At 34.6% G+C, this 12,414-nt stretch overlaps 2 protein-coding genes across 2 annotated transcripts; both read right to left on the reverse strand.

Moving 5' to 3' along the window:
* Positions 1–998: 998 nt before the first annotated feature.
* On the reverse strand, positions 999–3,907 carry LOC21394778. Its single transcript, XM_010102293.2, has 5 exons — positions 3,051–3,907; positions 2,905–2,962; positions 2,717–2,800; positions 2,468–2,603; positions 999–2,057 (listed from the first exon to the last, which is right to left on the reverse strand). Exons 1-5 carry the CDS (start codon positions 3,667–3,669, stop codon positions 1,770–1,772), a joined length of 1,185 nt encoding a protein of 394 aa, XP_010100595.1. The 5' UTR covers positions 3,670–3,907; the 3' UTR covers positions 999–1,769.
* A 6,983-nt stretch (positions 3,908–10,890) lies between these two features.
* On the reverse strand, positions 10,891–11,881 carry LOC21394779. Its single transcript, XM_024168321.1, has 3 exons — positions 11,507–11,881; positions 11,262–11,424; positions 10,891–11,171 (listed from the first exon to the last, which is right to left on the reverse strand). The coding sequence occupies exons 1-3, from the start codon at positions 11,879–11,881 to the stop codon at positions 10,891–10,893; spliced, it is 819 nt and encodes a 272-aa protein (XP_024024089.1).
* Positions 11,882–12,414: the final 533 nt, after the last annotated feature.

Raw genomic sequence — 12,414 nt, forward strand, 5'->3', positions numbered from 1 at the left:
TTTAGTAGACGTTTGGTTCATGAATTCAAAATCATGATTCAGAATTATTCTCGATTTACGTGTATTTTTTGTGAGACAAAATACTATAGCGAATTACGAATCATGATCCGAATCATGGCACGAATTCACCAACTAAATGCATTAGTGTTTAAGGAAAACATTGCGAACCATCACTCTAGCAAGTCCTACTAATGATGAATATAATCTTTGAGCTAGATTTTGATTGAGTAATCATATTCTCTAAATTCCATTATCAAAGTATATTATTGAACAACTATAGGAGGTGACCATGAAACAGTAATTGACTCGGGTTCACAAATCGCAACAAGGGTGGAAAAAGTTCTTCATATGTATATATTTTTTAATGAATAAAGCTTTCAGAGTTGCTTTGGAAAGAGTATTTGGTGATAGGGTTACTTTTCACCTTCCATGAAATTTCTTTAGAAGCCAACCATCAAATGTTTTTTTCTTTTTTTTACAGCTTTTTCTTGCAAGTTCGAGTTTGGACCAGGCAGAGAGGCAGGCGTGCTTTCCGAAAATGCTAAGATTTCCCTCCAAAGTCCAATGCCCACTTTACAGCCAATTTCCTGTGTAATAATATATAACTGTCGTCAACCATGCAGTTTTGTTCCTTTGCTTTGCTCATAAAAGTTACAGAAAGGAGAAAAAAGTGAAGGAAAAAAGAAAGTGCTACATAAAACTTTGATAGCACATGCTAAAGATGCTCTTGTTTAAGTCAGCAAAGCTTAAACTGGATTTCGTAGAGATTAATGATCCATAAAACACAACTCGGTGAGGAGCGGAGCAAAACCTTCCTCACGAACGATAGTCGGTCGCCCCACTTGATTTTTATTCTCTTTTAATTTGTATGTATATTTTGTTAAAATTTATAATTTAAACCCCTAAAAATCTGCTATTATATATGCCTGCCCTCCTTTAAAATCTGAAACTATAAGCAAAAAGAAGTATCCGTTAAAAAAAAAAAAGAAGGAAGAAAATTTATACAATAAGAGATAATTTCATTCTATAAAAGACAATAACAAGCTCAAACTTACACGCTACATTTATACAATCATAGCTTCCAAAATCAAAACGTTAAGAGATTAGAAAACAAAGGACAAGTTGTGCACGGACTAAGCATTTAGTCTTCATGAGGTTGGCATATAGCAGCGTGTGTGTGGCGACGTGTCACAATTTGGCGTTGAATGCTTGAAACTTTGGCGCCTCGACTGGGCACCGGAGTTATATATATATATATATATATATATCTTCTCTGAAGCAGAATTGACAAGTCTTGTCCACTGTCAATCAGTCCAATTTGCACTGATTATTCTCTCACAATCTGTGGAAAAAGAGAAGCAAAATAATGGAGCTTGTGTCGTGTACATGTTGTGGTGGTCACAAGCAATGAGAGCCATTTGCCTTTGCCCATCTGCACATGCTGTCTGTCCCCAAATTCCCTTCTTTCCGTGTTCACATCCACACACATTGTAACCCATACTTAGCCCATCATTTTTTCCACTAAGCTTTTTACAAATCACAAAAGGCCAACTAAGCAACCCTCTTTTTTTTTTTTTTTTTCCCTAGCTAGTCTGGCAAACAAGCTTACACTACTATGCTTATGGGGTTATATATTACATGTCAAATATATTTATTAATATGTTATAGACATTAACATTAAGTTCAACCTTTTTATTATTATTACTATGATTATTATTATCAATTTGATTGTTGTTGACTTGGGTTTTGTAAATTGCATGGTGTGATATTTATAGAGCTGGGGCTACTGAGGGAAGCTGAGATGCCAAGGCAAGGCATTGAAGGTGTCTTGGGCAAGTGATCAAGTGGTCGTTTGTGAGGCCAGCTGCTTGCATAAATGAGTAGATAACTGTGGGGCCCACAAACCGAAATCCTCTCCTCACCATGTCTTTGCTTATGCTCTCTGATTTTGAGGTCTTCACTGGGATCTTCTGGCATGATTTGTATTGGGTAGAGATTAATTTGTTATTCACAAATCCCCACAAGTACTTGTTCAAGGACCCAAATTCTTTCTTAATCTGCAATATCAGTTGAAAATTAGTAACAGAAGAAAAATTTCTTTAGGAACTTTTTTTTTTTTTGGTTGCACCATGGCTACTAAGTGACTAAATCCTAGCAATATTTATTGCTACTGAAAAGTTGAAAACTATACTCTAAGGTTTTGATTCACTTAGTAAGAGAAAATAAGAATTTGGTTCTGACTATTTTAGGAATACATTTTAATCCAAGTAATATTTATGGTGAATTCATACCAAGCTCTCTTCAAAGAAAACAATGGTCCCAAAGTTCCCATTTGCAGATTATTTTTAACTTATAAGCAAATGCATCAGAAAGATGTTTTGCATCAAGGGTATTCTGGAAAACAGAGCAAGTGGATGAAACTAATGAAGTTTGTTTGTTTTTTTTTTTTTTCCTTTTAAATGTGTACCTCAAGAATTCGGTTAGCATTATCGACAGCTCCTCGAATAAGGCTTAGTTCAATGCCGTAGTCGGCGCCAATTGAGGTGATCTTCTTTTCATTATACTTAGAAACTGCTTCTGCATCAAACCCTGAAAAGGCATTTCTGCATAAAGAAGATGGTCCCAGAACCACAAGGATGAGTACTAATCAATGTCAACAACCAACAAAAAAAAGAAAAAAAGTATATAGTTAAATGATGAACAAATGAAACCCCACCTGAATATTTCTCTTTTCTTCAATACTGAAGTCCAATCTGATCCAACTTGAGCTCCAGTCAATACTAGCAATTCAAACAACAGCCTATATATGTTTGTAACAAACAGTTAAAACATATAATATATATGTTTAGTGTTTTTATGTGGAAAAAAAAAGAGAGTTGAGAGAATAGAAAAGCAAGTATTTACTTGTCATCATGGACAGGGACACCCCATTCTTCATCATGGTAAGCAACATAGATAGGATCTGCACAAACAATTATCACTTTTGTTCATAAAGAAACGAAAGGTATCTGAATTTGAGCAGTATATAATTTATGGTGAAGCTTCAATACCTGAATTAGGAGTTATGTAACTGCATCTCTTTTGTTCTTTACCAACCGAAGAATCGAGCATCGGAGCCACCACCTTCCCTTCAAACTTGGCAGACTTTGTCCTTCCATAATGCGCGATTCGGATCTTTCTTTGCTCCTGCATTATAGCAACTTGCTCTCTCCTTGCAGCAGCTATGCTTCCCGGAGCCTCAACTATCAAAGAGGAAGAGTTCTTCAAAGTCTCGGCAACAACTCCAGCACCACCACACTTCTTTGACTTCTTAATTGAACTCGTCGACTTGATTATGCACCGCGGTGTTAGGACCTTCTCGGCGCTTGAATTCAGCTCATAATTAGGATCTTTTCCTCTCTTGATAGCCGGGGGCCTAGGCGATGGCAGCTTGGGAGAGACAGGAGGGGAAAGTGTTGAAGGCTTAGTTTTGCAAGCTCCATTTTGGATTGGCAAGGCTAGTGGTGGTGAAGTAGGAGATTTTGGTGTAGTCTTTTTGAGTGACATTCGTCTCTCCAAGCTCGAAACTCGGTTGCAAGTCGGTTGAAGAACCGGGCGGCCATTGATCTTAGGCTCGGCTGAAGTTATGGTGTTAGTACCAAGGAGAGTTTTTGGTTTAGATGAACACATTTTGGTGTGCAAAAAATTAAGTGGTGGCAAAGAAAGCAAATGAGGATTGAGAAGTTGAATGAAGGAAGGACTTAAGGAGGGGTTTTGGGGGGTGAAGAGAAGTGGGGTTTTATAAAAAAGGAGAAGAGTGGGGACATGAAAGGCAAGTTTGGGAAGTTTGGAACATGGAACATGGAGGGGTTGGGGTCTGCCATACACACCCTTATGTGAAGGGCATTACTTTTTGGCTAATGCGAGCTTAAGGCTGAAAATGACAACTTTCTAAAAGAGTCAATTAGATTAGTTTCTTTCTTCGTTTTTTTAGGTAATCTAAAAACCATACCTCATATTTTGAAGTGTATCATATTTATATCTCCATATCTCAAATTCTTGTTAACTTAATACCTTTTACGGTTAAAGAGATTAAAAGAACTAATATCTTTCACATTCTGAAATTTTAGTCTTTTCATATTTCTTTTCTTATTCTTTTTCATTTATTTCTCAAAAGATGTTTGGATATTTTTTTGTGATCAAAATTAACGTTGACCAAGAAAAAAAAAAAGAATTCGCATAAATTTGAGAACTCGGGGTATAATTGTGATACAATCTATGTTTATTATTATTATTATTTTTTTGATAATGTCGAAATGCATGGCATGAAAATGATAAAAAAAAAAAAAACCCATTAGATTATACATACTTGGTCAGTTCTTGTGAACTCAAAAAAAAAAAAAAAAAAAAAGAAAGAAAGAAAAGGTGTTGTGGGATAAGCAGTGGTGCCACTGCCAGCCCTTTTAGGGGGACCACTCCTTTTCTTTCCCTCAAAACGGTTTGTGCTTTTACTGCTCAATGTATCCATGAGTTTTCTATCCTAAGCTGGAGTAGGGTCAACTAAAGTGACCAATCAATGCTTCTTTTATTAGCTGGCTTAAAACAGAACCCAAAAAAAAAAAAAAAGCCATTGCTTATCCTTTTAATTCAATATCCAATTTCCCTCTATTATACTTCTCTACCGCTTTTTTCAGTATATATCTTGAAATTAATATTATGGTAAGGCTATAATATCAATACCATCCAAGCTTACTCTTATGAAATGGACCAACCTTGGTTTTTATATTCTCCCTCTTATGTGTGGGTTGTATAATGAATAATCATATAGTAAATATCAATCGCATTCGAATGCCAATTGAATAGGCTCAATATGTGAATATTTAATTCTAGGGTGAGTTTAATTGTGGAATGAGTTTATTGTCATTATTTTGTTTACTCTTTTGGCATCTTTTCTAAAATCACCCCTCATTTAAAATTTAAAAGCTAAAATACTGCTTATTAAAGTTCTTAAGGTGTGTGAAGAGTCTTTTTGTTAAGTACTTTTATCTTCAAAAGTAATTTTATTCGCGGGTAATTTTATAGTAACACAATTATAAAGGAGTGTCGGCAGAATAGAGTTAGAGTGACGATAGAATCTCTCATAGTTATAAGTTCAAAAATGTATTAAAAATTGAGTACCTGATGATAATTTTAAAGAATGCATATGTAGCGTTCTGCTTTCATACCATGCAAGTTTATCAATTATCTTAAAAGTTTGAGTTTTTAGAGACTCACCTTCATTGGTTTATTTATTATTCTAACATGTAACATGTAAGAGAGGAGAGAAGTTTTCATATAAGTGGGTTCCAAAAGCCGTGTGTATGTCATCTGCAGTTGAAGTTGTGGGATGAACCTCAGGCACACTTTCCAATCAAGTGTCATTTCTTATTTGGATCCAGAAACAATGGAATAAATTATACTCTTTTATGTTGAGATGAGTTAGGGAAAAGATGTACCATTCATGACTTGAACAAAATCTAGACAGTCAAGTGATCATGGCTTAGGTAGATAAGTTCACTTTGGTCCCAAACCAATCCAACATTTAGATCAACTTGGGCGGCCAAGTTTGCTCTATTTAAGTTTTTAGAAGTATTTTTTTTTTTTTTTGGTTGAAATTTTTGCTTCCTAAGAGAACAAGCCATGTGGGTTGGTTTTTCCTCAAATATATGCTGCATAATAGGAGGCATTTGGAAGACATACTTTTGCAAATAAACATTTATTGTATTTGCTTGGAAGTTCCTCTTTGTCTTATTAACGTGACAATGGGGAAAAAGGGCAAATATTTATTATTAGTTCATTATTTTCCAGCTTTTTAACCTATTTTCTCATATAAGTTAAACTTTGTATTTTACATGTACGGATATAAAAAGCTCAGCCTGCGAATCTATTTCGCAGCACAAAATTGATCACTTATGACAGAAAGAAACTTGGTTTAATTTGAGTTCTATTTCATTATTTATACGTGTTTTTTTTTTTTCCCTATAAGAAAATGTTAAAAGGGAAAACAGAGTAGATGCGATAGTTACTCCATTTACCTATAGGAAAATTTTTCAGTGCAGGACAAGTGAAATAATTTTTTTGTTCTTAAAACTTTTCGTAATATGGTACTTTCATCTTTAAGTTTTTTTTTTTTCTCAGCACTTTAGTCCCTAATTTTTTTAATTGCAATTAACTACATGAGCAAGTTATAATTAACTACAATCGTTACTATGAGCAAGTTATAATTATAGAAATAAAAGCGCCGAATTATGAGAATTTCAAGAGTACTAGAGGCGCTAAAAATTCTTGCCATGTTTGTTTTACTTGTTCAAATTGTATATTGATTTAAATTAAAAAATATAAACTGTGTGGTTTAAATTACAAACGTGCCCCACTCAACTATATGTGCTCCTACCCCTAATTAGTTTTCAACCAATAAGAAATCATCCATGAAATTTTATGAGTTTCTGTGTTACAATTTGTGTCTTGGAGTTGACATGTGCACATGATCATTTTGCGGTATTATCACTCAAGAAACCAATACAAGGAGAGGGACTAAGTGGGGTTCTACTGGCTGTAACGCGAACATATATATAATATGTGGCCATAAACCTCCCTAGTTACAATATGTACTTGTGTAATTGGGAAATATTGCTCATACAAATTGAGCAATATTTAAAATTATAAATAGATAGAATACACTGCTTCATTAACCATATTTTGAGAATGACAATGAACACTTTCAGACATTATGCCCATGATTAGGGGGTCATGGTGATGTTCTTTGAGGCTTGTAATGACTCTTGAGATAATAAAATTAATCCACACCACACACGTCACATACACATTGCATTATTGGTGTATGTACGAACAAACACCAAATGCTCAGTTTGTCTATTATGCATGCATACGCGTGCATACATATATATATATATATGTGTGTATATATATATATATATATATATATATATATATACACACGCACACATACTATATAATTCACATTTTTGTGTGACGTCCCGACGGGGAACAAGAAAGACCAAGAAGCCCCATCTATGATTGGAGAAGTTCGTTTATAACATATACATATACATACACACACATTTACTACATATATACATATATGTGTGTTCTCTACATATTTATATATATGTATATATGTATATATGTGTGTTTGTGGGATCTTAATTTTATTTTTGCTATGGACATGACGAAACAACGAATATGTATATATGGTGATCGCTTCATTACAGTTACTCGAAATGTATGCATTTTTTCGGGAAAAAAAAGAAAGAAAGAAAAGGGATTAACTGTTTTATACATACAGTCACTGTATATATGGCATTGTTGCCACATGATGTATGGTGATGCTTTCATTAACACGACTACTGTATTATTTTATGCATATATGGTAACTCTTTTGATTGGAAACATGTATAGATTGAAAAAGTATTTGGTCTAATTGGGTTAAGGCATTTTTTAGTTGTCCTTGATTAATTGACATGCTAGTAGGATATGATTTTGAACGTTTATAAGCTTTTAAAGACAAAATTTAAGATTCATGTGAATAAGTGATCTCAGATAGAGAAATCTAGCAACTTTTAAGACATTAAACAGCATATATGTTCAATTCGATGTATACGTATACATATATATGTGCGCGCGTGCGTTTAGTAAATACATATAGGGTGTATATATAAATAGTCTTGTACTTGTATATGTTAAAGTATAAAACTATTGTTGGCCCACCTCCTAATAACTTAAGTTTTTGCGATAGATTGGTAAACTAACATGGTATTAGAACGGGAGGTCCTGAGTTCAAACCTCCGTAATTGCACTCTCTATCCCCATTTAAATTGTCATCATATGTTGGGTCTTTAATATATCTCGGACTTAAATATTCACATATTGGGCTTTCTAATTAATTTACCCACATGATTGCCCATTGTTCAGCCCACACGTGAGAGGGAGTGTTAAAGTATAAAGCTATTGTTGACCCACCTCCTAATAGCTTAAGCTTTTGGGATAAATTAGTAAACTAACAGTATATACTTAGTACTTATTTTATATTTCGAATCTTTTTTATCTTCATATATATTTTGAACTACATACCAAAATGGAGTAGGTATGAAAGTATTACTAGATTATGACTTCAACAAATACTACATACATACAAAATATACAAGTTAATTAGCTGCTAAATTAAATCCGTTCAATATTCTACATTCGCATATGTAATGGAAAAGAACGGGAGAAAAATAATTTAGTGGTGATGTTTTGCACTTAGGTGATGAGCTGTTTATTTGGAGACATTATTGATTACCTTGAAAAGCAATAAAAGGGAAAGTCATTGTCACCATTTTCCGTGTTTTCTTTGCGTCGATAAAGCACTAGCAGGTGGACCTTCTTGTTGGTTTAATCTCACTGTGTCAGTGACATCCTACTTATGCATGCATGCATGCATCATATATGTGTATATATATGTATGTATGTATGTATGTGTGTGTGTGTGTGTGTGTATTATAGGGATGTATGATTATCTGTATGGTACAACATCATCATATTATATACAGAAAAAGGGAATTTGGAAGATGAATATACTAATCATGCATGAGAGTGATGTGGATGTCGGTACTCTTATCAAAACAACAAAAGAGAATGAGACAACGAGTCATATTTTTAGATCAATTCAAACTGATTTCCTTTTTTTTTTTTTTTTAACTATAATAAACCGTACAATAACTTCAATAATTCTATATGTATTAAATGTATTTTGATGCATTCATCAGGAAAAAAAAGAAAGAAAAGAAAAGAAAATAAAGAAAGAAAAAAGCTAATTGACATGGTATATATATATATATATATATATATATAAGTATATATCTAAGTATTCCAGAAAGAAAAAAATTAACATATATATATATATATATATATATATACACACGTGATGGCTATGAGTATATTGACGTATTATTCCCTGTGAAAATTAAAAGGTTTGAGAAAAAAATACTGAGAGTTCAACTCTCTTATTTTCTCTCATTCTCTCTAGAGTGTCCACAGACTAGGTGCATTCATAGATAAGAATACTGCAAAAATGCTAATACTTTGGACTGCTTGTGATTGCACATATGATCTTCTGTAAATAAGTGTTAATAACCTTCACTTTAAGGCAATACGAAAATCTATAGAAAAATAAAATAAAACAATAAAAAAAATACTATTTTGCCCAACTGAGAAATATGTTTGTATTGGAGCCCACAGGAAAAATATTGAAAATTATTGTTGAGAGTTACAAGGCGTTAGTTAAGGACCTTCTTCGGCTTGAAACTAAATTAACCATCAATGTCATCCATATAGATTAATTAAATAAGTGCTCAATATGTTATCCTTATGTATTTATTTATTTTGGTTATCACACTTCAAATCAGGAACCGGATTTTGCTGTGAATAACTTACTAGCTTCATGGCAGGCATCTCCGCATGAGAATCCAAAAATCTACACATGTTACATTTGTTCTTTTTCTCCCTCTCTCTCTCTTTCTTTTTTCTGAGATCTTTGTTTTTCCCCCTGATAATATTGCATTTGTACTTAAAATAATGTGGCACAAGTAAAAACCTTTTGACTTTATAAGCTTTATTATTTTTCTTTACACTTGGATAGATGCATCATACTATGATTAGAGTTCTTCTAATGATATCAGACATCTATCTCTTGATGGAGAAGCCCCCAGCTATATATTATCTTGGCCCCAAAGCACACCAAGAAAACTACTCGATTGTAGCTTCTGCAGTTCATGAACCTTCAAGTCGGCCCCAGCGCTTCTGTCGGTTTAATCGCGATCTACAATGGGGGCACCTACTTGAAGTTAGGGGGGCAGTAGTTGGTTAATATCGGATTCGATGAAGGCTATCCGAGGAGCAAATAAGCAGGTTTATGATAAGCCTTCTGTGCGGTTCACATATGCTCGAAGGAGAAGGGGCAGGAGGGAAAAGCTGAGTCTGCAAGATGGTCAAGTAATAGGCCAGCAAAGTAGTTAAGGGACGGGAAGTTAGTTAGGCTGGAGTCTGTAAAGGGGAATATAGGTAGGAATATAAATAAGATAGAGGTAGGCTAGTAGAGTATTATTGCAGTTTGTTATTCTTCGTAGGAAGTTTGTTAGGAGAGCACAGGATCTCTCGAAAATCCCCATACCAGTCTTTACTCTTTTCTGTAGCCATTGTTGATTCTTGATTCCAGTAATACAAATTCTCTTCCAATTTGCCATCTTTCTGTGACAATCGATTCTGGAGCTTATCAGTTTAGTTATTAACTATACTGAAAAAAGAAAATCAGCATCTCAGAGGAATTAGTACTCGACTCAAACATATGCTGATTGGAAAAGATGTTCAGCAACCTACATATAGAACTCATAAACTGACACGAAGAATTCTCAAAGACAAGAAAGTGTATAGTTTTGACACCATAAATACTTTTAAGTACTATATGAATCAGTAACCAGATGAAATCAAAATATTACTAGATTATTTAAGAGAGAATATATAATGAAACATGAAATAGTCAAGGTCTGCAGCAGCCATCCAGGTCCAGTAAAGATGTGCAACTTTGGATTACTTCCACCACCGGGCTCTTTTTCTTTCTGCCCATTTTTCTCGTGCTTTAGCTCTCTCACTCGAGCTTCCACTTCCACGAACAGAAACAAGACTCTTTATATAGAAGCAAAATGAAGGATCTATTTTACCATCAGCACCAATGTTCCGAAGCTTTTTGGTGCGAAGGTTGTAGGATATCAACCTTTTATCGTCATCTTTCATGAGGAGCTCATCGCTATTCCAGAATGCCAAAGAACGTCCAAGACCAACTAGTGGTCCAATGACTAGATGTTTTTTCCATGGTCAAGCTTCTTTAGCCAGATCTGGGCTCCATGTAAAAGAACCTTCATCACACTTAGCAAGATCATATTCATCCATAACCCATATTTCAATGGATACTGAATTCGGATTCTCTCTTTCTTTATTATAGTCAAGAAAGGCAATCGAATCATTCCACAACAAAAAGGACGTCCAGCTTTTGATAGCATCTGGGATCGGTATACTATGAAATTTCTTAGTTGACATATTGAAACAAAGGATAACAAAGTCCTCCTTATAATCTTCCATTCCCCAATAACAGCATCCTTTGCAATACAGTTAATCATACTGACTCGTAAGTTCACAGTCTGGATTAAGGACGTCATGCATATTGATTTGCCTCCAAGCATCCTTACCAAGGCTATATAACTCAGCTTTGAAATATAACTCAGCTTTGAATTTTGACCCCTTAAAGATCCTAATAAAATGATAATCGTTAGCTACAGAGTCGTATCCAAATCCTACTGCCACACACGAATAGTTATTGGAATTCTTCGATTTCAGAAGAAGCTTAGCTTCCTGCAACACAGGATTACACAAAAATCACATCCCAGCAATAATCCCCAACCACACAAAGGATCCCATCACAATGACAAGCAACCTCCCAATTAAGCCACCTACAGAGTCCACCCCAAGCAAGTGGAAAGTTGAGAAGTTCAGTGACGGAACGAGCACGGCCGTTTTCATGATCATCACTAAATGAGGTGAGCAACAGCCTTCTGTGTCCAGAGCAGATTGTGGGGTCATGGTAGTCGTTGGGGCAAGAGGGACTTAAGACTAAGGATGCAGAGGACTCGTTGTTGCTCAAATTGTGGAGGTGCTTTGTCACAAATTTTTTGTCTTTGATGAGGTCACGAATCAGGTCATACCAGAACTCGTTAACGCGCTTGAAACGTATCAAAGAGTCGGCGGGTAGCCACGAAAATATTATCTCCAACATCTCTTTCGGAAAATATGGGCAGAAGCTCGCCGCCATTTCTGATTCCAACACCACAATCAGCCTCAGCACATACCAAGTAAGGTGCGAAACACAATCATTCCTAAGAGAAACTTAATGAAATTTCGGCTGTATATTCAGCAGAAACCATAACAGCTTACTAGTTAGTAACTTATAGGCATATGAAACAGGATAGAAATAGGAAAACATAGGTGGGAAAACAAGTGTAAGTGGTTATTTACATTACCAAAAAAAATTGCATCTTTAAACATCTCAAACAGAGAGAACCAAACACCATTACAAGGGAATACACAATTGGCAGTGCAAATAATTTCACAAAACACTCCCCTACTTGCTCCATTTTCATTCATTCTTTCTTTCTTAATAAACCCATTTTCTACTTCAAAAAAAAAAAAAAAAAAATGAGGATGTTGCAACGTTAGAAAAGAAATTGTGAAAAATAGGAAGCACTACTCTAAATAAAATAACAAATATTGAAGTGGGGATAAACTAAGGGGAAAAAAAAATTGGCTAATGCAAAAAACTTCCTATTTATTCTCAAAATAAGATTT

This window comes from Morus notabilis, unplaced genomic scaffold, assembly GCF_000414095.1.
Source record: "Morus notabilis unplaced genomic scaffold, ASM41409v2 Scaffold1245, whole genome shotgun sequence".
Classification (NCBI taxonomy): Eukaryota; Viridiplantae; Streptophyta; class Magnoliopsida; order Rosales; family Moraceae; genus Morus; species Morus notabilis.